A 25,042-nucleotide genomic window follows, 5' to 3' on the forward strand; every position below is an offset into this window, starting at 1 on the left:
AATATTCAATTTCTTTTGCAATAATTGTATTCACTTAATATTCTTGGAATATGAGCTAAAGAAGGAACGTTCCCGGAAGATTAAAGAAGTGTTTAAATCCAGTGATATTAGGTTTGTCTTACAAGCTCAGGATCAAAACGATTCTGCAGTTGCCCGAGCAGTTGTCTTGTAAATGGCTGTGAATTAAGCAGATGACTTTTAATCTTACGTTTTCAGTCAGAAAACGTATTCCAAATGTTTTGTATTGCATGACAATGCATGTTTTCATTATTCAATAACCAGTCAGAGAACCGCTTGTGTTCTGAAAATAAGTATGTTTATTCAATCGTCCTGCATGTTGTTCAAATTTGTCTTCTTGTGATTTTTTTTCTTTCCCAAAAACTAAAGTTGCCTCTCAAAGGAACGTTTTTTGACATTGAAGAGACAAAAGGAGTGTGACATCTACTTTTAGAGGCATGTCAAAATCAGATCTCTACAAGCTTTCTCTTCCATTACATGTTGTGCAGTCAGACAAAAAGTTGCATCAGCGTAAATTCTATAAACTAGTTTTATTACACTCTTATTACTTTATTAGCATACAGTGAATATATACTAAATCTTTTACTTCAGCTTAAGTAATTCGGAATTGTTGTCGGAACTAGGACTTAGAGAACTAAATTTAAGGTCGAAGTTTCAATATTTGATTTTCAGAGGGAGGGATAATTTTTTCAGTTTTGGTCCGTTATCCTAAGTATATTTGCTTTGATTCTTTATTTTACCATAAAAGCGAAAAATTTACACATGGTATACATATAATGCATAGTTTCAAATTAAAATCTAATAATATACAGAGTGGTTATAATTAAATTTCGACATTGAAACGGTCATAAAGGGAAAACTACTGGATCAAATGTTATCAAGCTTGGTAATCGTGTAAAGGAGGTCATAGGAATTAATTTTCCGGGAAAAAAAAAAAGTTAATGATAAGTTCGAAACCTCACCACCAGGGGGGAAAGGGCGCTGTATACGATATTGTTAAACGAAATATGGTTCGGAATCTAACTTAACCTTTTGTTACACGGGTTTAATATGTTGTATACCCTTAAGAAACTTTGAAGTAAGCAAATTACCATTTAAAGGCATTAAATTTGTTAAAAGTCGAGTGCGCCATCGGTATAAGTGAGAAATTTGTCCATGAAAACCACGAATTAGCGATTAGAAAATGTGAGATCGCAAATCACTCGCACAAGTGCGTACAATCTGGAAATCGTTTTCTTACAGATCGCTAATTTGTGATTTTTGAAGCCTGAGTTCGGCCATAAAACATGAAGATACTGATTCAAAACGCTTTTAATCGATTTGGGCCAAAGAAATCTCTCATGTTATCTATCTAGTTCCATTGCATTCTCCTACTGCATTCGATTGCGTAGCAGTCATTCCACACCGTTTAGTGTTGAATGACAGCTAGTTTTATAACTGAAGCATTTTTCTCTGAAGAGGAGTCGACAGCTGGACCACTGTGATTGCAGCTCACTAAGAGTCAATGTTAAAATGTTTCGGGATACATGAACTGCAGTAACGTGGCATTTTAGATACTATGATTTTTGCGCAGGGCTGGGCCCCACCTCACGTGTGTCGCACAGTTACTTAGGCAACATTTCACGAATGAACGTCTTATAGGCCGACACTTCCCCTCTTCCCACCAGACCTCAACCTCTGTGACTTTTGGTTATGGGGTTATCTCAAAAGCACCGTTTATGGTGATAATCTAAACAATTTGGCAGAAATGAAAAATGTGATACACTGACATGTCCGTAACATTCCTCTTGATATGCTAAGAGCTGCTGTTGAGAATGCAGTAACAGGATTTAACTTGCTTTCAGAAAATGCTGGACACTACATTGAACATGCTTTGTAAAACATTTCGGAAACTATTAAACACATTTTAAACAGATGTTTTCATGTCTTATTTCATTTAACATTATTGTATACAGTGCCATTTTCCCCCCTGGTGGTGAGTTTTTAACCTCTTTTTTTTCCCCGCAGAAAATAAATTCCCATAACCTCCTTTACACGATTCCCAAGTTTGATAACATTTGGTCCGGTAGTTTTCCTTTTATGACCATTTCAGATTGGAACTTTAATTATAACCACCATGTAAATTAAACTTTAAAAGTTTGACAATTTGTTTCAAGTCCCAGCTTTAAAAATATATACATAAATATAACCTTTTATATTAATCCTCTTAGAAAGAATGTTTTAAGAAGCTAATTTTTCTCTTGCGTTATAGATTGTATAAAAAAACATGATCTTTAATATGATTTAGATTGTTTCAGTCGATATAAGAATCGGGTCATTCGGTGGTACAGAATAAACCCTACTGGACTGTTTTATTTCTTTGTCATTTAGCAAAAATCTTTTAATTAAAATATTTATCCTTTGGACTTCGCTTTAAACTTTATTTATAGTTAAAATGACTAGAAAATGAAAAGCTGTCCTTAGCTGAAATGCAATTCATGTAATTGATATTTTAAAAAATTGACAAGAGTGAAAAATTTATGGAAGTCTAGCAATCGAAAAATCTTAATTTTCTTGTGTGAGCACTGAAAATAACTGTAGAAGGAAAGAAGAAAATTAGGGAGAAAAGTAAGCAAAAATTTGCAGGGAAATTTGGCTGTCAGATATACCAAGATGTTTAAAAAAGTTGGACGCTTTTGAATATACTTTCAGGATAGATACTTCAAAGACATTAGGTGTTCAAAGAGAAAACACTTGGAAGTGTACACCAGCAAATACCATCAATTGAGCTTGTGTTAACAGAAAAGACAAAAACGATATCATTGCAGATTAAAGTGAAGAGCAACTGGTTTTTAGACTATATGGTTGTATAAATTTAAATTACGTTATAGAACATCATATTGTATCATAAATGGAGAATCCCATGATTTTCTCAGTCGAATTATTTGAAGATTCAGGAGTTTATCCAGTGATGTATGTGGATGTCACCTAAAGATGTTTTTTTTCCCTCCTGATGAGACAGCGGCCGAGCGGTAAAGTCGCTGAACACTGGTAGTTCGGTCCAAGGTTCGAATCCCGCGAACGGGCTGCCTGCATGGGCGTTTTCTTGGTTTTCCCCATGTGTAACGTGTATGCAAGCCAGTTTCCCTTAGAAAGTCCTCCACGAAGGCATCCCTCCTCTTAGGTCGCCCACCAGCGGCCGAGCGGTAAAGTCGCTGAACACTGGTAGTTCGGTCCGAGGTTCGAATCCCGCGAACGGGCTGGCTGCATGGGTGTTTTCATGGTTTTCCCCATGTGTAACATGTATATGAGCCAGTTTCCCTTAGAAAGTCCTCCACGAAAGGCATCCCTCCCCTTTGGCAGATAGCCCTAGTGTGCTTTGCCGTAATTAAATATACACCACACCACCTCTTAGGCAGATTCCCTCAGGGGGCTCACTTTTGTGAGTGCGGGTGTGGCAATCCCGAGGTACCCTAGCCCTTCAGGGGATCATCTTCTTGGTGAGACGGGTGTCACGATCCTGGACCCCCAGTGATCTATCCTCTTTTCCGTCTCCTCTCCTCTTTGCTGGAACTTTTTCCCTTCCCTTCTCCCTTGTGGTTTCTCTCTACGGAGTTTGGGGCTCGTCACGAGAAACTGGAACAACCCTTGCGTCCAATTTTCAAATGGCGAGAAAACTGCCCACGTGTTTGCCGTGCGTGGAGACCCGTGTCGCTGGAAAGGAGGGTCCTGGTAGTTGAGGGGCGAGGTACTGTCCCCAACACACTGCTTTGGCCTCTGCTTCAGCTAAACGGGAGGCACCTTAGTCGTCCTCACGGGTGTCAATCGGCTGGTCACTAGTCCTTGTGTCAGTGGCTTGGGGTCAAGCTCTCGGGAGTTCCTGCTTTCGGGAAAGCCGACTGTGGGGCTTCAGTTTGCGTATAGGTCCGGCTAGCCCTAACACAGGAATCTGTGTTCCCTTGTTGGGCTCCGTGGTGGGCGGGGCCGTCGGACCCGAATCTTTTCTTATTTCAATATGGCTAATTCCCAAATTTTTCTGATCAAAGACTTCGAAGTCACTCCAGTCTCTCAACCTAGTTCTGAAACGTCTACTACTAAACCAGTCACTCAACCTAGCTCTGAACCACCTACTAATAAACCAATCATTCAACCTAGTTCTGAAAAGTCTACTACTAAACCAGCACTCAACCTAGTTCTGAAAAGTCTACTACTAAACCAGTCACTCAACCTAGTTCTGAAAATTCTGCAAAAAAATTACGGACAGATGCAAATAAAAAAAATCATAACAATAGTCCCCGTTTCCTAGTCATCTCTAGTCCTTCTGGCGAAATGCATAAGATGTCTCCTTTCGTGATTAACAAATACATCCAGTCTTGTATTGGTGAGCCGAGAAATATAAAGCGTCTCCGCTCCGGAGACTTGCTTATTGATACAAACTCAGCCACCCAGTCTGCTTCTTTACTTCAGTTAACTAAACTTGGGCAAGCGAATGTCAATGTAACACCACATAAGTCACTGAACTATTGTCGGGGTGTAATCTCAGAATTCGACCTTCTGTATGTTTCTGAAGAAGAGATTGCTTCTGAGTTATCCGAACAAAATGTCTGCGGTGTAAGGCGGATCAAGATGCGTAAAGAAGGTAAGTTGATAGACACGAAACACGTGATCCTTACCTTCAACACGCCTGATCTGCCTAAGAATATTAAGGCCGGATATCTAAATATTCCTGTAAGACCTTATATTCCAAACCCTATGTGATGTTTCCAATGCCAGCATTTCGGCCATTCTAAGACGTCTTGTCGTGGCAGCCTCACATGCGCCCGATGCTCACAGATTGGCCACGATTTCGAAAATTGTACCGCTGCGCCTTCGTGTATAAATTGCAAGGGTCAGCACCCAGCATTTTCACGCCTGTGCCCAAAATGGAAATCCGAAAAAGAAGTACAGACTCTTAAAGTTACCAGAAACATCTCGTATGCTGAAGCCAGAAAACTAGTTCAAAGCACACAGCTCCAATCAAACAAATCATATGCCAGTGCAGTTAAAACAACATGTAGCATTGCCACCCAAACATCAATAGGCACGCAGACTGTACCAAATAAAAGCCAATCGACTACATCCACCAAGAATAAGGAAAATACAACACATTTAATACAAAAAAAAAAAAAAGAAAGAAAGAAACAGTCATTCAAGTAAACCCAAAACTGCCACTAAAAAAGTATCAAATAAAAATAGAAGTTTCAGCAATAGCTCTTATGACGAAATGATTTCTGAATCTGCGGATTCAGACACTATGGAAGTAGAGGAGGGTCTAGAATTTCCCAGTCGTCTACTTCCACGAAAAACCAAACAAGAGCACAGAAAGAACAAAAACCAGACATAATGGCCACCCTCGTCTCATGGAACTGTCGCGGTTTCCACCGAAATTTGCTCGACATCAAAGCCATAATTAATGCTTATCATCCTGTATGCTTCGCAGTACAGGAAACAAATCTAAAACCAGAACAACAGGCAAAACTTCGGAGGTTTTGCTTCGTCAGGAAAGATAACCTTGCAGGTGAGCGTGCCAGTGGAGGTGTAGGTCTCCTCACCTCACTGGATTATCCCTCAAATGTGCTTTCTTTGACGACATCCCTCCAAGTTGTCGCTACTCAAACAAATTTTGATATTGTTGTTACAGTCGTTTCTCTGTATTTGCCTCCAAATGAGCATATTGATCAGCAAGATTTAAATGGTCTTTTAGAGCAGCTGCCTGAGCCTTTCATCATAATAGGAGATTTTAACGGCCATAGTCCGCTCTGGGGTAGTAAAGATACAAATTGCCGAGGAAGACAAATTGAGCAGATGATCGAAGATCATAGCCTTTGTCTCCTGAATAATGGGCAGGATACTTACTTCCATGAGCCTTCAAGGACATTCCACGCTCTCGACCTTGCCATCTGTTCACCGTCTCTGTTGCCATTTTGCAATTTTGGTGTCGGAAATGACCTGTACAACAGCGATCATTATCCCATTTTTGTATCTCTTGCACGAAGAGGAGCAAACCCCATGTCGAGACTCCCTTGGTTTATACTGGACAGGGCAGACTGGGAACTCTTCTCTTCCTCCGCAGAGCTCACAGAGGAAATGGTAGAAGATGTGCATATCGATGACGCTGTGGAAGCTGTTACTAATACTGTTATTCAGGCAGCTATGCTTTCGATTCCTAGAACATCAGGAAAAATACTGAAATATTCGAAACCGTGGTGGAATCGCGATTGTCATGAAGCACTGAAAAAACAGAAAAAAGCATGGGGTATTTTACGTAGATATCCTACTCTGCGAAACCTCATTGCATTTAAAAGAGCCAAAGCAAACGCACGAAAAGTAAGGAGGCAGAGCCAAAGGAATACTTGGATTTCCTATGTGTCATCAATTACATCCTCTACGCCTAGTAAGCGCGGGTTTGGGAAAGAGTTCGAAAAGCATGCGGAATATATAAAGACCACTCACTTTCCTTTTTGGAAAAAGATGGCCGAGTGATTAGCTCCATAGAAGAAATTGCAAATACTATTGGTGAGACATTTGCTGCCGTCTCTTCCAGCAGAAACTATTCACCTGCATTTCTGTCTATCAAGCAGCACTCTGAAATAAATCCCATTGCATTCAACTCTTCCAAATCTGAGCCTTACAATAGAGCATTTACTATGGTGGAATTAAAGAGAGCTTTATTGCAGACACATAGGTCTTCTCCGGGTCTTGATGGCGTGAATTACGAAATGCTAAAGCATCTATCCTATAAGTCACTGAATGCCCTTCTCACTCTTTACAATAGGGTGTGGAAGGAGCGTACCTTTCCCAGTGCATGGAGGAGAGCTGTTGTCATTCCTATTGCTAAGCCAGGGAAAGATCCAAGGAATCCCTCCAACTATCGGCCAATTGCCCTTACCAGCTGTGTTTGCAAACTGTTTGAAAAGATGGTAAACAGCCGCCTAGTCTACTTCTTGGAAAAGAATAATATTATATCGCCTTATCAAAGTGGTTTTCGAAAGGGGAGAACAACCATGGATAACATGCTCCTCCTAGAGACTTCCATTCGGAAAGCATTTGTAAGAAGAAGCCACCTTGTCTCGATATTCTTCGACATTGAAAAAGCTTATGATAAGGCATGGAGATACGGTATACTCCGGGATCTTCACGAGAGTGGCTTGTGTGGCAACCTACCAATTTTCATTCAGAATTTCTTAAACAGTAGAACTTTTCAAGTAAGGATTGGCTCTGTTTTTTCGGATGTTTTCCTACAGGAAGAGGGTGTGCCTCAAGGCTGTGTGCTTAGTGTAACGCTGTTCAGTTTAAAAATAAATTCTGTATTAAAAGAACTTCCTCCTACCATCTTGGGATCACTATATGTAGATGATTTACAGATTAGCTGTCGAGGAGCAGACATGAGATACATAGAGAGGCAATTGCAGATGGCTCTGAATAAGATCCAAGAATGGTCAGACAAACAGGGATTTACTTTTTCGAAACAGAAAACTGTGTGCGTGCACTTTTGTAGGAAGCGTGGTCTCCATCCTGAACCTGAGTTATATTTGAATGGTACAATTATTCCTGTTGCGCCCGAAGTGAAATTTTTAGGAGTAACGTTCGACCAGAAATTGACTTTCCTTTCTCATGTTTTAAACCTGAGAAAGAAGTGTCTCAAAACACTAAATATTTTAAAAGTGTTGGCGAACACCTCCTGGGGTGCAGAGCGTTGCTCCATGCTTCGCATTTACAGAGCGCTTATCGCTCTAGACTGGACTATCGCTCAGTGGTTTATGGATCTGCTCGCACATCTGTTTTGTTAAAACTGGATCCTGTTCACCATCAGGGTTTGCGGATTTGTTCAGGAGCTTTCAGGACTTCTCCTGTACACAGCCTATATGTTGACTCTAACGAACCATCACTTTATCTGAGGCGTGAGCAATTGTCCCTTTTACAATATTTTAATATCTTATCCCAACCTGAACATCCCAATAAGCTGTGCTTACTTGATAATGAGTGTAACACTTTATTTGAAACACGTCCATCCTGCATTCCTACCTTTCCTTTAAGACTTCGCCCTATCATTGAGGAACTTTCCCTCTCTGATATGCGCCCCCAAGCAGTACAGAACTTTGAAATCCCACCTTGGGAAAATTCACGGATTCAGCTTCTTGATGTTTTCAAACATCACGTGAAGGCAAGCACTAACGAGATCGTTTATAGACAACTCTTTGCTGAGCACAGGCACAAATATAGCAGTTATTATCCGATATACACAGATGGATCAAAGTCAAATGATCATGTTGGGATGGCTTTTGTATTTGAAAATTACATAGAGGGCAGATGCCTGCACCATGCTTTCTCAGTCCTAACATCTGAACTGACTGCTATATATTATGGTCTTTTGTACATCTCAAAGCTCTGCCACAAAAAGTTCATAGTTTACACAGACTCGTATAGTGCTCTTAAATCCTTGGAAGCTTTTCCCAACACTCAGAATCCTGTGGTAGTGGATGTTCTCAAAATTCATATAAATTTAACGATTCGAGGTTATGAAGTCCTGTACTGCTGGGTTCCTGGACATGCTGGAATAAAGGGAAATGAGCTTGCAGATATCGCAGCCAAATCTGCTGTTGAACTGTCCAGTCGCCTTATCCCTTTTAGAGATATCTGCAATGTCATCAAGGGAAAGGTCCGAAAAAAATGGCAGCAATTTTGGGATGTTCAGCATCACAACAAGTTGAGAAACGTCAAGCCTAGAATTGAGCATTGGATTTTGTTGGAAATCGTAAGGAGGACGTTCTTTTGACTCGCCTCAGAATTGGTCACACTCGAGTCACACATAACTATCTTCTCAAAGCTGAAAATGAGCCTGTTTGTTTTAATTTGTTTATCTGTTCGTCATATTTTAATTGAGTGTCCATGTTTTAATAGTATTCGCCAGAAATATTTTAATAGCTGTGACTTACCTCTCGACCGTTTAATCGGAAGAGAGGTGAATTGTAATTTATTTTATTATTTAAAAGAGATTGGCTTTTATTACCAAATGTAATTTGTTTTGAAGACTGTGTCTTGAATTTTAATATGTGCTTTTTAACTTGTGTTTATATGACTTCATCCTCTGGATTTGGTACATTTCTCTACATGTTTTTATTGATTGAATTTTAATGTCATCAATTGTAATCATCCCATCTTGTGTTTGGCGCGTCATAACCATCTCTGGTTTTTGCGCCATAATCACTCACTCACTCACTCACCCTCTTAGGCAGATAGCCATAGCGTGCTTTGTCATAATTAAATAAACCAAAACCTCTTGAGGAAACCAGGCTTTCCTTTCATCTCATACCTTCAAAATGTTTAGCCTCTAATGACTGATAAAGGCTCTGACCAAATACTTCGTGAAGAACTTTCTAAGGGAAACCAGCTGGCATACACGGTACACATGAGAAAATCCACGAAAACGCCCGTTTACTGGGATTTGAACCCTGGAGTGAACTATCAGTGTTCAGCAACTTTATCATTTGGCCGTTTGAATGGAAATGAAAGGCGATAACTTTATTAAAACTTTATTAAAAATGATTGTCAGAAATACCAAGATATTTCGAAAAGTTGGATACTTTTTAATATACTTGCAGAATGCCTAAAGAAAAAGAGCAAGAATAAAGTAGAATGCCTGAAGAAAAAGAGAAGAAAAAATAAATTTTTGTGTAAAATTTAGTATTTGTATTTTCTTTTTTTAAATTTAAAACCTTTTAATCTTATGATATTCGATTCTTGCGATTTCAAAAATAAAATATTTGACTAAAATAGAATAACCTTTTAAGAAACCAAATGTAGGATAAAATTGCATAAAGCAATGGGCACAATGATAAAACTTTTTAAAGCAGTGTATGCAAGTCATCCTAAGTTAAAATGTCGGTTATACATCTCTCTTATTTATATATATCTTTTCTAAACGGAACATTGTTTCTTTCACCTTTCAAGGCGTGTTAACTGTGCTTTACTATATTTTCTCTTTTAATATATGCAGATTTTAAACGCATTGTAGTCTGGGTTGCAATGTATTCTTCCGAAAGAAACGCAATTCAAATAAATAAAATCAAATTCTGGAAAATTTATATTAATAAATATATTTAAAATGCTCAGTTTGAAGGAATAAATAGAAAATTTTAAAACAATTATCTGAAGAGACAATGCAACACAAACAATTAAAATAAAAGTATAAAAATTTAAAAATTACCTAAAATAATAACTAGGACAAAAATATATATATAAAGAAAACTATTTGAAAAAAATAAACTCCGTATCTTTATTTACGCAGTTTGAATAGGTAAATAGAAAATTTTAAAACAGTTATTCGAAAAAACCATGCAACTTAAACAATTAAAATGAAATTCGAAAAAGAAAAAATTACTGAAAATAATAACAGTTATAATTAAAAATATAATATAAAGAATATTATTTGGAAAAAAGGAACGATGGTGACTTTTTTTCCTCTCACGGGAAAGGAAACTAGGTTGCCATATATTAAGAAGTTCGCCAAGCAAACTGAAGAAAAAGTGCCAACATAAATTTGTGAATTTCTCCGTAAATTTCACTCCAAATTTTACAAAATTTCATATTTAGGCGTAATTTGAGTTGTAGAATCGAAATATGTAAAAAAAAATTGGTATGTTATTTCAGAAAAAGTCCGAATTTGTGTCAAAATACCTATGTTAGAATAGTGCTATATATAAATCTAATACGTATCCTAAGTCGTGCTTTCGAGACATGAAGAACGCATTTTGAATTTTGTCAATCAGGCCAGTAGAACGGGAAATATAGCACTGTCCCCCCCCCTTTTTTTTTTTTTTTTTTTTTTTTTAAGCAGTGTACATTTCATCCAAAATTCACAAACTTTCTGTATCTAACGAAAGATCCCATTTCACTGCAGATCCAATTCACCGCATTCATATACTTTGTGCACAAAATGATGGCGAATGTCTGTGCTTTGTACAGGAATGAAACACTGAGTTCTTGATAACGTTTTGAGCTCCTTGATTGCCGCAGTATATTGTTGTTGGATTTTCTGTGTTGTAATCCAGCTCCTGCAGGAAACGGCTTAGGTAGACGGTTTCTTTGGCAGCCTGAGACAGAGCCATATATTCCGCTGCTTCCGTTGAAGATAGTTACACTGTGTTGTTTCCATGATTCCAGGTTATGGCCGAACCACTTAGTATATATACAAAACCCGTGTGGGATTTTCAATCATCGATATTTGAAGCACGAATTGCATCCACAAAGGCGATGAGTGGTTTTCCTGTTTTCGTGTAAATTAGTCCTAGATCTTTGGTTCCCTTTAGATATTGAAGTATTCTTTTCGCAGCATGCCAATGTTCTTTTCTGGGATTGTTGTTAAATTGACTCTCATTTCATGTGAAGAATGTAAAAATGGATTATGTTTAGAGCCATGTTTCAAAATTTTTCACACTGAAAAAATTTTGTATAATAATAAGTGGGTAACAAGTAATATTATGAGTTGTACTAGCAGGTTTATTTATCAGAATCAAGAACATCCTGTGTATTTTTATTCCATGCATTCTAAAATCACATGAGCTATATTTTATGTTTTTTAAAAATAAAAAAAAACTATTAAAATTCCTGCATTATATTAATTTTGTCTATAAAGATGTGAATAGTAATATATGAAGATAGAGAAAATATAAAAAAACCACGTGGTATTTCAAGACCAGAATGTATCAAAATCGGGCCATATGCGGAGGGTTAAAATAAATAAAATCTATCAAGGTATGATTAATTAATTGTGGACAAATGGGCAATAAATTTATAAGTCTAAATTTCCTCAAGTGTTTCAATTTATAGAACAGTTTGAATTATTTGATTAACATTTTCCATGCAATTTTTATGTCCTTCAAAAAGTTGTTTCTGTTTTAAAAATATTTCCATTAAAATTCTATGTAACGTTTCTGACAATAAATATTTTTAAGGAAGCATAAAAATTAACAGAAGCAAAATTTAAATTTTATTTGAATCAATAACTTGATAACATTCTTGTTGTCTTATAAATGAAAACACCTTATAAAATTCAGTCAGAAATAATTGATTCTTTAATTCATAATTAATATATAGTAAGAGAATGACTTCAGAATTTTTAATATTGAAAGAAAAATTATGTATTTAATGAATAACATTTTTGACTTTTTAGGCAAGAAGAGGAGATTCCTGTTTCACTTGATGATGAAATTCAGAAATATAACAGATATACAGAAAGGTATATATGATGAGTATAGCACTGTGTAATATATCATTGCCATGAATCTTGTTTGAAAAAAGCATATTTAAAAATTTGATACTTAATGTTAAAATTACTGTACACCCTTTACATATAGATGGCTTCCATGCCCCAGACCTTATTAACATACGAGTTTAAATCTACTTGAATAAGGCATGGAAGATAGTGATTGTTATGTCTTTGAAAATTGGAATGCTTTATAAATCCTTGTCTGACATTGCTTTACAAAGGGTTAGCAGATGGTTAAAAAGAATGATCAGAATCCTCAGAATATTCTCAATAGAAACTGGAATGAAGCTGGGCAAATTTATATTGTATCCGTTAATATCATGAGTACGACAATAATAATTCAGTGACAAGAGCAAATGACCAACAATGACATAAATCTTGCTACTTGTGGTATATATTCATATGGCCTCACTATGTGGTGAATATCAGAACAGAGGATAAGTGTCAACAAGATACAGTAAAAATTCTTTCATCTGAATTTCCAAGAATATGTATCTCTGCATTTTTGAAGGGTGTAACACATCAAAGAATAATGCATAAAATGTATTTAGGTGAAAGAAACAAAAAATATTATTTCACATTTTTGTTGTGTCTGTCTACAATTATTTATACATAACACAACTATTTATATGTAACACTGTGGTGCCAATGTTATGTATAAATAGTTGTGTTATGTATAAATAATTGTAGACAGATTTGAATTACATTAAAATTACTCACCGTGGGAATTTTTTTTTTTTTTATATCCATTTTTATATATCATTTAAAATGTCAAATTTGAAGAACTTTCTCTTAAAAGTGTGTTAAAGGCACAAACGTGGGGATAGATAATCACCTTTTAAAAATAAATTGTTTAAATTATGTTCAGTTATCAGATTCTTTTAAATTGTATTAAAGAATGTTGAGCATACTTAAAACTGCTTGAATTAACTAGCATTTTTATAACACTCATTGCCTTTTTAATTCAAAAATTTTTTATGTACAGATAAGGTACAAATAGCAGAAATGTCCGTGAAATGAAAGGAATTTCTTATTAATAAGTCCTTGGACCACCTATGACTAACCCTGTGACTTTTTCTTCCTTTTATTTTAAATTCTTTACACTAGATACAAGCATGGAAAATTGCAAAAATATTCTAATCTTGTCACATGGAAAGGCATCTGTTGAAAGGAATTTTTTTGTTGATAAAGAAACTGAAAAGTGACAATTTAAAAGATTCATCTTGTGTGTCTATATGCACCATACACAAGGTTTGGCAGTTGTCACCCAATACAGTCTCTATAGACCCTAAGCTCTGCTGCCAATGCTTCCCTAAATTCTAAAATTTTCAACACTACTTGATTCTGCTACCCACTGCCTGTCCTAAATTTTAACAAATTTGCTATTCCTAGAGTATGTTGCCTGGTGTTTCACTACATTCTAAAAATTCTGGCTTTAGCCTTAAAGCCATATACAGTCAAAAGTCTTTAATCTGGATCTCCATAATCCGGAATGATCTGTAATCCAGACCTCAAAACTACAAACTTTCTGTGCATGTGTAAACGCATATGCCTTTACACATGCACATAATACGTTTACGCATGAGCGTTTAATGTATAACGGACGGTATAAGCTAAGCTAAAACTATCTAATTATGTATTTCCATTAATGTTGCAGATTGCGTTCTTATTTAATCTTCTAATTGGATCCGGCTTATTATTTTTTGCAGACTGTTAGAGCAATTTTGTAAAAGTAAGCTTGAACTTTCGATTATGTCAAAAAGAATTTCCGATTCTGGAGCTGCCAAAGGATCTACAAAGCGAAAGCATGTTTCGATGTCCATCAAACAAAAAGTGGAATTGCTGTGAAAAATGGATAAAGGCATATCCTTTGTTTCTCTAACCATTCCAAAATCTGTTTATCCATTTCACGCTGCTCTGCGGGGAAAGGTACGTCGTGGCACGCAATGAACTGGAAGTTGATCTGTCAACACTATCCTTATCTTCAGGGCAGATATTTTTATTTTACTCGGCTTATAATTCCTTACTAAATGTAGTATTTCATCTCAATGTACTCCGTCTTTGATATGATTTAAATCAAATTCCTCGTCATTATAAATATCACGAATAGACATCAAATAGTTTTCTGGTTCCAATTTTCTAATTTCGACTATTCGTAATTTACGCATGTGTTCGTAATTACGCATGTGTGCATTGAAAGAAATGTTTAATAAAGTAAACAAATAAATATTAAGCTTTTTTTTTTGTAAATTTTGATACTCTTTAGATCATAATTGCTCTTTATTTCATAAATTACGGTTTCATATTTTTAATTTTATAATTTCTGCATGCCATCTTACCAGATTTAAGTTGATGATCTGTAATCCAGAAAAACCGATAATCCGGAACCGCCAAAGTCCTGACAAGTCCGTATTAAAGTCTTTTGACTGTAGTACATTTGTGGCTGTTTGTGCCTTTTTTTTTATATGGGTGATCCATGTGAGTTTACTGTCCAAGTAACATCCTAGGTATTTAACGCATTCCTTACGTCTGATAATCTGGTTACCCAGATATAAATCTGCCAGTTTCCATTTCCATGTGAAAATTATGACCTCTGATTTTTCAGCAGAGAAAGATAGGCCATTTGTTTCACCCCAGTGTGATACTTTATTCAAGATTTGCTGAGCTTGATTGTGTCAGGGTTGCCACGCTACCTGGAAAACCGGAAAAAGTCAGGGAATTCGGAAATTGACCAAAAAATTCAGGTAAAAGTCAGGGAATTTAAGTGTTTTAGTCAAAATCTGGAAAAGTCAGGAAATATCATACAACGATCCTGCCAAAAAAGGCGAGTTTTGCGCCGACGTCGGAAGAGATCACTTGTTTGGCGAAATGTGTATCCCGTGTGTCATTCAGGCAGCTGGCATAGAGCCAATTTTCGCAGCTCCAATTTGATTGTCTTTTAGAAAGGCAAAGCAAGTTTCCCGCAACTTTTGGCTTCCAGTAACCTCGAGAATTGCATGTGCAGTGCACGAACTAAAGACAGTACTTGTTCTCGTATAAAACAAAATGGGTTTAATCCTAGTATACGGTACCATGAAGTTTAGAATCAAACAATATGTATTGTAAAGAAGGAAAACGTCTCTCCAACAGAGGTGGCTCCGTTCCATCATAGAGGGAAACAGCTGTGCATGCGCGATATATCTGTCGCCAAAGTTCGAAACCGGTGTCGAAGTTCGAAGGTCACGTTATCAAGAGTTCCTAAAATGAATATCGTTTAAAATTTCTTTAAACTCTAGAGGAAAAGAAAACATTTTTTGGCGCAAGTAAATTAATTCATGGATTAATTATTTTGAGGGAAAAAAAAAACTACGAAAATCCGTTTTTAAAATTATAGCAAAAAATCCAAGAAAAAACTTTGTTTGATAAAACGTTTCTTCTTGGATTTTTCGCAATAATTTAAAAACGGATTTTCGTAGTTTTCTTTTTTGTCAAAGAACATTTCTTGACATGATCATGAGCAGTAAGCGGGTCATTTTGTTCTCAGCGACAATTTTCAAAATCGTGCGAAGGCCGTACCGTATAGTAGGATTTTACCGCAAAATCTTTTTAAACCTTTTTTTTTTCCTTTTCTTTTTAATAAATACCTTGTCATTTTGCAGTAAAATAAAAAATAGTAATCAGTCATCTAGGCTAACCATGTAATATATTCGCTAAAATATCGTTAATTATTCTAATTCAGTTTTTAAGTAATTATCTTTATTTTTATGTTATTCATATCATTTAATGTTGCTTCTTCCCTCTGAATTTATTTATCATTAGTAAATAATGTTTCCAAATTTCAGGAAATTTTCTCTGGCATAATCCTGAAATTAATTCCAGCAGTATGATGACATACCATCACGAAATTTAATGCACATATTTTTTCCTTATGTATTCTGTGAAATAAATATAAAATACCTCAATTTATTAAAAAATATCATTAAATAGATTTCTTTCTTTCGTTAAGCTGCAGAATGTCTGCAAAAAAAGACTTATTTAATTCCAGATTGGGCAGATTCTAATCTCAATTTTCAGTGGAGGAAACAACTCCTATTATAATTATATTTGTGTTTTCAAGTGTTAAGGTGCCTTTTAAGAAATCACCTCATACAAATTAAATTTACCTAAAATCTAACGTAACTATTTAGCATTGTGTTGTGATTTATAAGAACCGAATTAGCCTCGTATTGAACTGGTGATGATCATGAGTAATAATTAAATAAAACGTACAATTGTTATCCAATGTATATATCTTAAATTTTATTAAGTTTCATAAGTGGAAAAGTAAACAAAGTGTACCAAGAATAATTAATAATAAATGTCCTCTGGGGTTTATTGAATAATTAAGTGAATTTGCTACACAATACAAGTAATACTATATTTAATATACCTCTTAGCACAGCCAATGTACATCACACGGATAGACTGGAATTTTCTCGAAACATACCTGGAAAACCTGGAAAAGTCAGGGAATTTCATTCTCGTGTTGGAGTGGCAACCCTGTTGTGTAGGGTTCCAATATTGAAACCCTGTAGTAACACAATAATGTAATTCGCATAAGCCTGTGACATGCCAGGCTCCTCTCGTAGAAGTACTAAGAGTGAGTCGAATGCCAGGTTTCACAGGAACGGAGAAAGAATATCACCCTGTGAACACCCTTTAGTAAGAATCTATCTTTACTTCACAGTCATTGAGACTAACACAGATATTCCTGTTTTTAACCATAAAAATGACCCGTCTAGTTATCACAGGGTAAATATGAAATATTAAGCTTTTTTTTTTTATTTTATTTTTGTAAATTTTTATACCCTTTAGATCATAATTGCTCTTTGTTTCTTAAATTACGGTTTCATATTTTTCATTGTATAATTTCTGCATGCCATCTTACCAGATATAAACTGATGATCTATAATCCGGAAAAAAACGATAATCTGGAATCGCCGAAGTCCCAACGAGTCCAGATTAAAGACTTTTGACTGTATTATTTCATATTTATTTTCAATGCTTATTTATTAAAGAAACAAAATTAGCATTTTTTCCATACTTCCTAAATACATGCTGTTTTTTAAAATAACAGAGATTTTTAATTAAATTCAAAAATTGTAAAATGAAGAGGAAACTTATAAAGAAAGAAAATGATTGCATAAGAAGGAAGAAAATTGTTTTTCAAATATGTGTTGTTGAAGCATTAAGTAGTCAGCAAATGAAGCAAGGACTACTTTTTTATTGAAATAAATTTAGAAAAGATGCTAAAGAAAATGAAACTGACATAAATTAACTGAAATGTCTGGAAAACTTTCAGATTTAAAAAGATGCATAAATATTTTGTGCGCTATTGCTGTAAAAATATTTTTACTTCCTTGTATGAAGTAAAGGAAGTATTGTAATTGTTCTTTGATGTGTAACTATCCATTTTGACCATTCTCTAAACCATTTGAATGATTTTTTTGCCAGATGTCTGTACGTTCAGACAGAATAAAGGATTCTTCTTCCTCTTCTTCTTCTTTTTTTTTTTTTTTTAAATCCTCAAAATGAATTCAGAAGAGATTTTTTTCATAATATTTGTATCTACACTGCACAAAGAAAGGGGGAGTCAGTTCTATATCTCCTGTTCTACTGAGCCGATTGAAAAAAATTTAAGTTGATTTTCCTGAAAAGTACTTAATTTCAGTGTGGGCATAGTTCCTGTTTTTAATCATAAAAATGACCCGTCTAGTTATCACAGGGTAAATATGAAATATTAAGCTTTTTTTTTTTTTTTTTTTTTTGTTTTTATTTTTGTAAATTTTGATACCCTTTAGATCATAATTGCTCTTTGTTTCTTAAATTACGGTTTCATATTTTTCATTGTATAATTTCTGCATGCCATCTTACCAGATATAAACTGATGTTCTATAATCCGGAAAAAAACGATAATCTGGAATCGCCGAAGTCCCGACGAGTCCAGATTAAAGACTTTCGACCGGTGGTATGGTATGCGAGAGTTGAGAGAGACCAGTACATTAAAACTGCTGTATGCATACCACTGGTGGTACGCAAGAGAAAAATGTGGTACGCAAAGAAGCAAAGTATTTTTAACTATTAAATTCAAAAATGAAAACCCCAACATCCTGATTGAGTTTTTTCTCTAACATTCGTAAATTTGTGTGATTTGAGCTTTGTTCAAGAGTGCTGTTGATAGTAGTACTTTGTAGTGGTGGTACTAAAGGTTTTCAGTTTTTGTTTAGATGGTACACATTAGTTAAAAGGTTTAGAACCACTGTATAAATCATTTAAAGAGCTATCAGAAAGAGTAAGAGGAACATCAATAACATCTATCGATAAAAAAAATGAAATTGAAGAAAGAAATTCTGGTTCAGCATATGACAGAAAAGAAAAAAGTGTAGGCAAACAATAATAGTGTTTGAATAATTTCCAGAATTATAATATAGCAATGTGGCCAGTAAGTTTCTCTTCCATTGTATAAGATTTCATGATTAGAAATAAACTGCTGTTAAACATATGGTTAATAAGTATACCAAAAATATGTGTTATAGATGCTGGAAAGAAGATTACAGCATTTTAGAAAGAAATATATTAGCTTTAAAATTTTTAGGGGAAAATTCATATGTTTTATTGTGATAATGGATAATCAACTGCATTTAACGTAAATTACATTCACACATAGGCATGTGTTAAAGTTAAATTTGATGGATTCTTAGCCCCTCACCTATGAAAACATGCCTCTAAAGAAAAAAATAAATGTAAACTATTTATTGTTGACAATATATGGTGAATGAAGTAAAATTATTAGCAATAAAAATTATGAACATTTTAAAAAATCAAGTTAAACAAATCAAAGTACTATGTCACAATTGTGAATTTCACACCTGATGTAATGCATGTTAGTCTTCTTATTATCACATTGCACTTTTTGTTAGGGAATAGCCACTGTGTGTTACATTTTATAGCCTTCTTACTATATTCTGATGATACCTGTTCCTATATACTATGCCATACTGGTGAATCATTGGAAACTGTAGTAATAGATCAGCTGAGTTTGTTAGCTATAAATTTCAGAAACTGCAAAAATCTAAGCAATGATAATGCAGTGAACATACAGATAGAGGACAAAATAATATGAACACCTGTGAAATAATGGGAAATTTTTATTAATAGGGGATTGGACCACCCTTTGACTGAAGTACAGATTGAATGCGACGTGGGATAGATGTTTAAAGGTCATGGACAATATTTAAAAGAATATTAAGCTATTCCTCCTGCAGAGTGGTATCTAATTCCGAAAGTCCGGATGGAGGTGGAAATTGGGAACAAAGTTTGGACTCCAAATATGCCCATAAATGTTCAATAATATTCAAGTCCGGAGACTGAGGGGGCCAAGCGAAATGTTCAATTGCATCGTCATGCTCTTCAAACCATTCTTGAATACACCTAGCAGTGTGGGTAGGGTGTTGTCGTCTTAAAAAAGTGGTCGCTCCCTAGGAAATACAGTATGGACAAAAGGATGGACTATGATCCCCTAGAATGCTTAGATAGTGATTTGATGTGATCCTCCCATGCAGAATAACAAGTGGCCCAAGACTGTGCCAAGATATCCGAACCCATACCTAATGGTGCCACTCCCATGCTTCACAATCGGCAAGAGACATTCAGGATGAAACGCTTCTTTGGGCGTTCTCCAGACATAAACGCGTCCAATCGTCTGAAATAGGGTGAATGACGATTCATCTGACCATATTACCTATTGCCACTGCTGTGGGGGCCAGCTTTTGTGATCTCTGCATTATTGGTGTCGCTTGAAAGCATTAGCTGCTGTCACCAAGGGTAACGAACTGCCACTCTGCCATAAATGTTTGCAGCATAATGTTTCTTTTTGACAGTTTTTGTTGAAACGGGGTTCTGGAGATGACTGTTCCTTTCGGATGTAATCTCGGATAACGATTACTTGTGCTTTCGGGCTACTATGCGCTTCAAGATTCATCTATCCCTATCAGCCAGCTTTGACTTTCGGCCACTTTTGTGCTTTGAAGACGTCGTCTTACCCTCTTTCGTTGTACGCTGTCATAATGGCTGATACCATACTCCTTGCACACCCCACAAGGTTTGCTGTTTCCGTAACCAATGCACCACTTAAACGAGCTTCAACTATCATTCCTCTTTGGAGCTCTGACAGGTCTGACAATTCAACTTCTCACAGACAGTTCGATCTGTGAGTGCTGTTGAGAGACTGATGCCTTCCTCTTCACGCTCACTAGGTGGCAGACTTCTGTTGCAGGTGAGAATTACGTCATACTTTCTCACAGGTGTTCACATTATTTTGTCTTCCATCTGTATCTGATCAACATAAAGTTCTGCAAGCAGAAATAAAGTAATGCGATGAAACTGCACTTTATGTGTTTTGTGCAGCATATTACTTAATTTAGTTGGCCGTACTACTGTTCAATGTTGTTTGTGAATAATAGTTTATGAATGAAGCTACAAAATATTTTAATTTGGTAGAGAGAATGTATATATTTTTCTGTGCTGCCTAGCTGTTGCAATGCATAAGAATCTAAATTTCTCAAATCTGAGATACTTTTTACCATTAAGAGACAGACTGAAATACTGCGTGATCCTGCTGAGCAGATGAAATTTAAGCAATCCTAAAATACCTTACTTCCCCTTTTAAAAGGCGACTGGGGTTTAGGGGACCCAATCCCCGAATCCTGGATGAAAAATGAGCAATGCCCTTGCCGGAACTTCCACGGACCTCTCAAAAACACACCAAGGTTGCTGACCTCTACACCATGAAGGCATGCTAAGAAGCTGGGAGAAGTACCTTATAAGCTTTTAATGTGTACTTATCTTAATATCGTTTAAGAATCAATGTCATAAATTACATGTATTTTAAACTGTGACATGTTAATAGATTTTAATTTTATTAGTACTTTTTTAACAAATATTTCTAAAAAATAAACTAATAGTTGTCATGTAAATCTACACTGACTACCAATAAATATTTGGACACCTATGCAAATGATGATATCTGTGGTCCTAAGGTACGTCACGGACTCCGCCGGTATATATCGTGTAGGAAACAGCATCGGCTTTAGTCGTGTGCAAGATGCCTCGCAGTTCGGAGCTCTCTGATTTTGAGAAAGGTATAATTATTGGGTATCACAAATGTGGCCAATCCTTAAGGGACATATCTAGCGATCTGAAGTACCCAAAATTGACAGTGGTCTATGTGATTAAGAAGTGGAAGGTGAGCAGTGATTGTCGGAATGTGCCCCGAGTCGGCAGGCCAGCGAAACTGGGAGATAGAGACCGATGAGTGCTGTCCAGAGAAATTCGGAAGAACCACACCCAACCAATGGCCCTCATCCACGAGGAGTTTCAACAGGCATTCGGGAGTATTGTTTCAATTAATACCATCCGTAAGGAAGCACATCTGCTTGGTTTTCATGGTCTTGCTGCTGCCCATAAACCTTTGATCACAAAGTCCAACTCTGCTGCTTGGTTAATGTGGTGCAAAGCACATTGAAATTGGACCATAGATCAGTGGAAACGGGTTCTTTGGAGTGACGAATCAAGGTTCACTCTTTACCTTTCGGATGGCAGGATCTGAGTCTGGCATCTACCTGGAGAACGCCTCCTGCCAGAATGCATTTTTCCAACAGTCAAGTTTGGCAGAGGAGGAATTATGGTCTGAGGGTGTTTCTTCTGGTATGGGTTGCGACCCTTGGTCCCCATTCATGGTAAGCTCAACTCCGATGCCTACTGCACTGTTTTGGATGACAATGTGCTTCCTACGTTGTGGCAGTTTTACGGGTTGGACCCTTGTTACTTTCAGGACAACAATGTCAGTTGTCATGTTTCGGCATTAACCAAGGCTTGGTATGGTGCCAATGGAGTTCATCGAATGGACTGGCCTGCCCAGAGTCCAGACCTGAACCCTATCGAGAACCTCTGGGACGAGTTGCATCACCGAATTCAGGGGTGCGCTACCCGTGCAAAATTGGTGAAGGAACTTCTAAGTCTTCTCCAAGCCGAGTGGAAGAAAATACCACTAGCTGTCATACAAAGACTTGTGGAACGTATGCTCCGGAGGGTCCACGCTGTAATTACCTTTCATGGAGGCTCTACCAACTATTAGTTTTGAATAAAGTTAGTTTTTCTTTTCTATCACAGGTGTGTAAATACTTATTGGTAGTCAGTGTATAATGACTAGGGGTTATCTAACTAGCTAGTTTAATTATTTGCAGAGTTGCCAACTATCCCGATCCGATTTAAGTGGGAAGCTCCCGATTTTCGACCGCTCTCCCGCCAACCCGATTTACAATATATTTCTCCTGACTTTTTCTTATTCTTAAAATTTCTCACGATTTTTATGGAACTTGGCTTAATACTTTGTTATATGGACCCCCCCCCCAAAAAAAGTGATTTTGGACGTCTGAAAGCAATTGAATTTTCTCTAGACTATATCTAAAACAAAACCTTGCGAATTAGATAACTTCTGCTTTGTGAGTTAGATAACTTCTGCATATACGTATCCAGAAACGTCGTTCTCTAGTTCTCCAATGGGCATCCTGCTCCACTGCGTGTCATCTGACATATATTAGCCAATGAGGACAAAGAAAGCTGTTATTTGGATGTTCTTTAGTTATTTTGGTCATTTTGTCTCGAGTTGTGTGAGTACACGTGCCTTCGGGAAATAGTTTTAGAAATTATCATCCTTTGTTATGTCTGCGAGAAAGGTGAAATACTCGTATACGTTTCAAAAATCATACACGGTTGACTTTCCTTCCATTATTTCCTCAAGGAAATGTAATAAATTTGCGATGTGTACCGCCTGTCGTTGCGATTTTTTAATTTCGCGTGGTGGAAGGGCGAATGTTCTCAAACAAGTGCATACACAAAAACACAAGAATAACATGAGTTGTTTTGGAAAAAAATGAAAAATTAAATTTTTCTTCGGAAACATAGGACCAAAAAGTTATTAATGCAGAATGTCTGTTCTCTGCCTTTTTACTGGAGCACAACCTGCCACTGAATGCATCGGATCACTCCGCAGCTTTATTTAGAAAAATGTTTCCCGATAGTGAAATTGCTAAGAAATACTCAAGTGCAAGAACCAAAACAGGTGCAATTGTTAAAGAAATGGATTTGAAAAATAAATCTTCAGTTATTGATTGCATTAAAACAGCTCCATTCTGCCTCTCTACGGATGGAAGCAATAATACTGATTCAAAACTGTATCCAATTGTTGTTTCTTTTTTCAATCCAGAGTCTTCAGAAATTGAGTGCAGTTTACTTTCTGCCCCCACTTTAGATGGACTTCTGACAGGCTTTAATATAGCACAGCTAATTATTAAAACTAAAAGAAAATGCAGTCCCTCTGGATAATTGCGTAGCACTTGGTGCCGATAATGCTCCAGCATTGGTAGGCTTGAAGACTGGTGTTGCAAGCATCTTAAGAAAGGAAAATTCAGATTTGCAGATTATGAGGTGCACCTGTCACCTCTTAAATTTAGCAGCTGAAAAAGGGGCAGCTTCTTTAGTAATAAATGTGGATGAACACATTGTTGATATTTATTATTATCTTGAAAGGAGTTCTAAAAGGAAGGAAAAATTGAAACAGTTCCAACAGCTGCATAACATTAGTTTAAAATTATAAAACTTGGATGAAGTTATAAAATCAGCTAAGATTGACACCCAGTGGAGTTTAATTGGAAAACTGAAAGATGCCGATGGAATTTTAAAATATAGTGAACTGTCTAGAATTATGTTGGCCATCTTGACAGTTCCCCATACTAATGTAGAGCGTGAGAGGATTTTCGGTGTTGTTGCAAAAACGAGGACTAAATTTAGATCTTATATTAGTGATGACACATTAGAAAAACTTTTATTAGCAAAAGCAGGCATACGTGGCAATTGCTATGAACAAAATTATGAAGTTTCTTTCTTAAAGAAAGCAAAATCTGCCACTGTTTAATAAGATTTGTATGAAAACTGATTAATTATTTTTTTAAACGATGCAAGTAATAAAAATGTTTTTTATGTGTAAGGTATTTTTGTGTTGCTTGCATTTAAGAATTAGTTACTATTTAATTCATTATTAAAAACTATATTTTCATCATTTAAAAAGTCTTTTTAACATTGTGAAAAATCTCCGGATTTCTTAAAAAAATCTCCTGATTTTTGAGTGTCATAGGTTGGCAAGTATGTATTTGTAAATAATTGGTCACCATTAAAAGTTATCTCTACATATTAAAGTGAGTTACTTCCTTTCATTAATACTTACCATGGTCACAAGTTTCAGCAAAATAATGTAACAATTAATGTAAAACGTACTCTTTGCATCTAGTGAAACTTAAAATAATACAAAACAACTTATCATCTCTGATGCTGTAACGGCTTATTGGAACCTTAAAATATATTAACTGGGTTACAACCCAGGAATTCTACACAAAGTTATGACACTAACTGCATCAGACAGGCAGAGCACAACTAACTTTCAAAACTTGCCAATCGTGCCTATATCAGGCTTTTAGATTTGTTCTGATCAACAGGCCTCTCCCTAGGCAAATCAGTCTTCTACAACAAATCATGCTGATTATGATTTTACTTCTCATTTTAACCTATGCCATTTGGCATAAAATCTACTTGTTTACTAAACCTCTAAACTGAGCAAGTATGTGACAAAATAAGACATAAAAGAAAAAAAAAAAATCAACATCA

The 25,042-nt window shown here is 36.1% G+C and overlaps 1 protein-coding gene across 2 annotated transcripts in view; it reads left to right on the plus strand.

Moving 5' to 3' along the window:
- Positions 1-25,042, plus strand: part of LOC118194531 (uncharacterized) — a 176,751-nt gene that overhangs the window by 73,379 nt on the left and 78,330 nt on the right. For both annotated transcript variants that reach the window (XM_085814969.1, XM_085814968.1), the window contains exon 5: positions 12,209-12,274. In XM_085814969.1, the coding sequence (XP_085671095.1) occupies positions 12,209-12,274 (66 nt within the window). The remainder of the gene's footprint in view (positions 1-12,208; positions 12,275-25,042) is intronic.

The sequence above is a fragment of the Stegodyphus dumicola genome, chromosome 4, assembly GCF_044657685.1.
Source record: "Stegodyphus dumicola isolate Sdum_Otavi_A_Nest chromosome 4, ASM4465768v1".
Classification (NCBI taxonomy): domain Eukaryota; kingdom Metazoa; phylum Arthropoda; class Arachnida; order Araneae; family Eresidae; genus Stegodyphus; species Stegodyphus dumicola.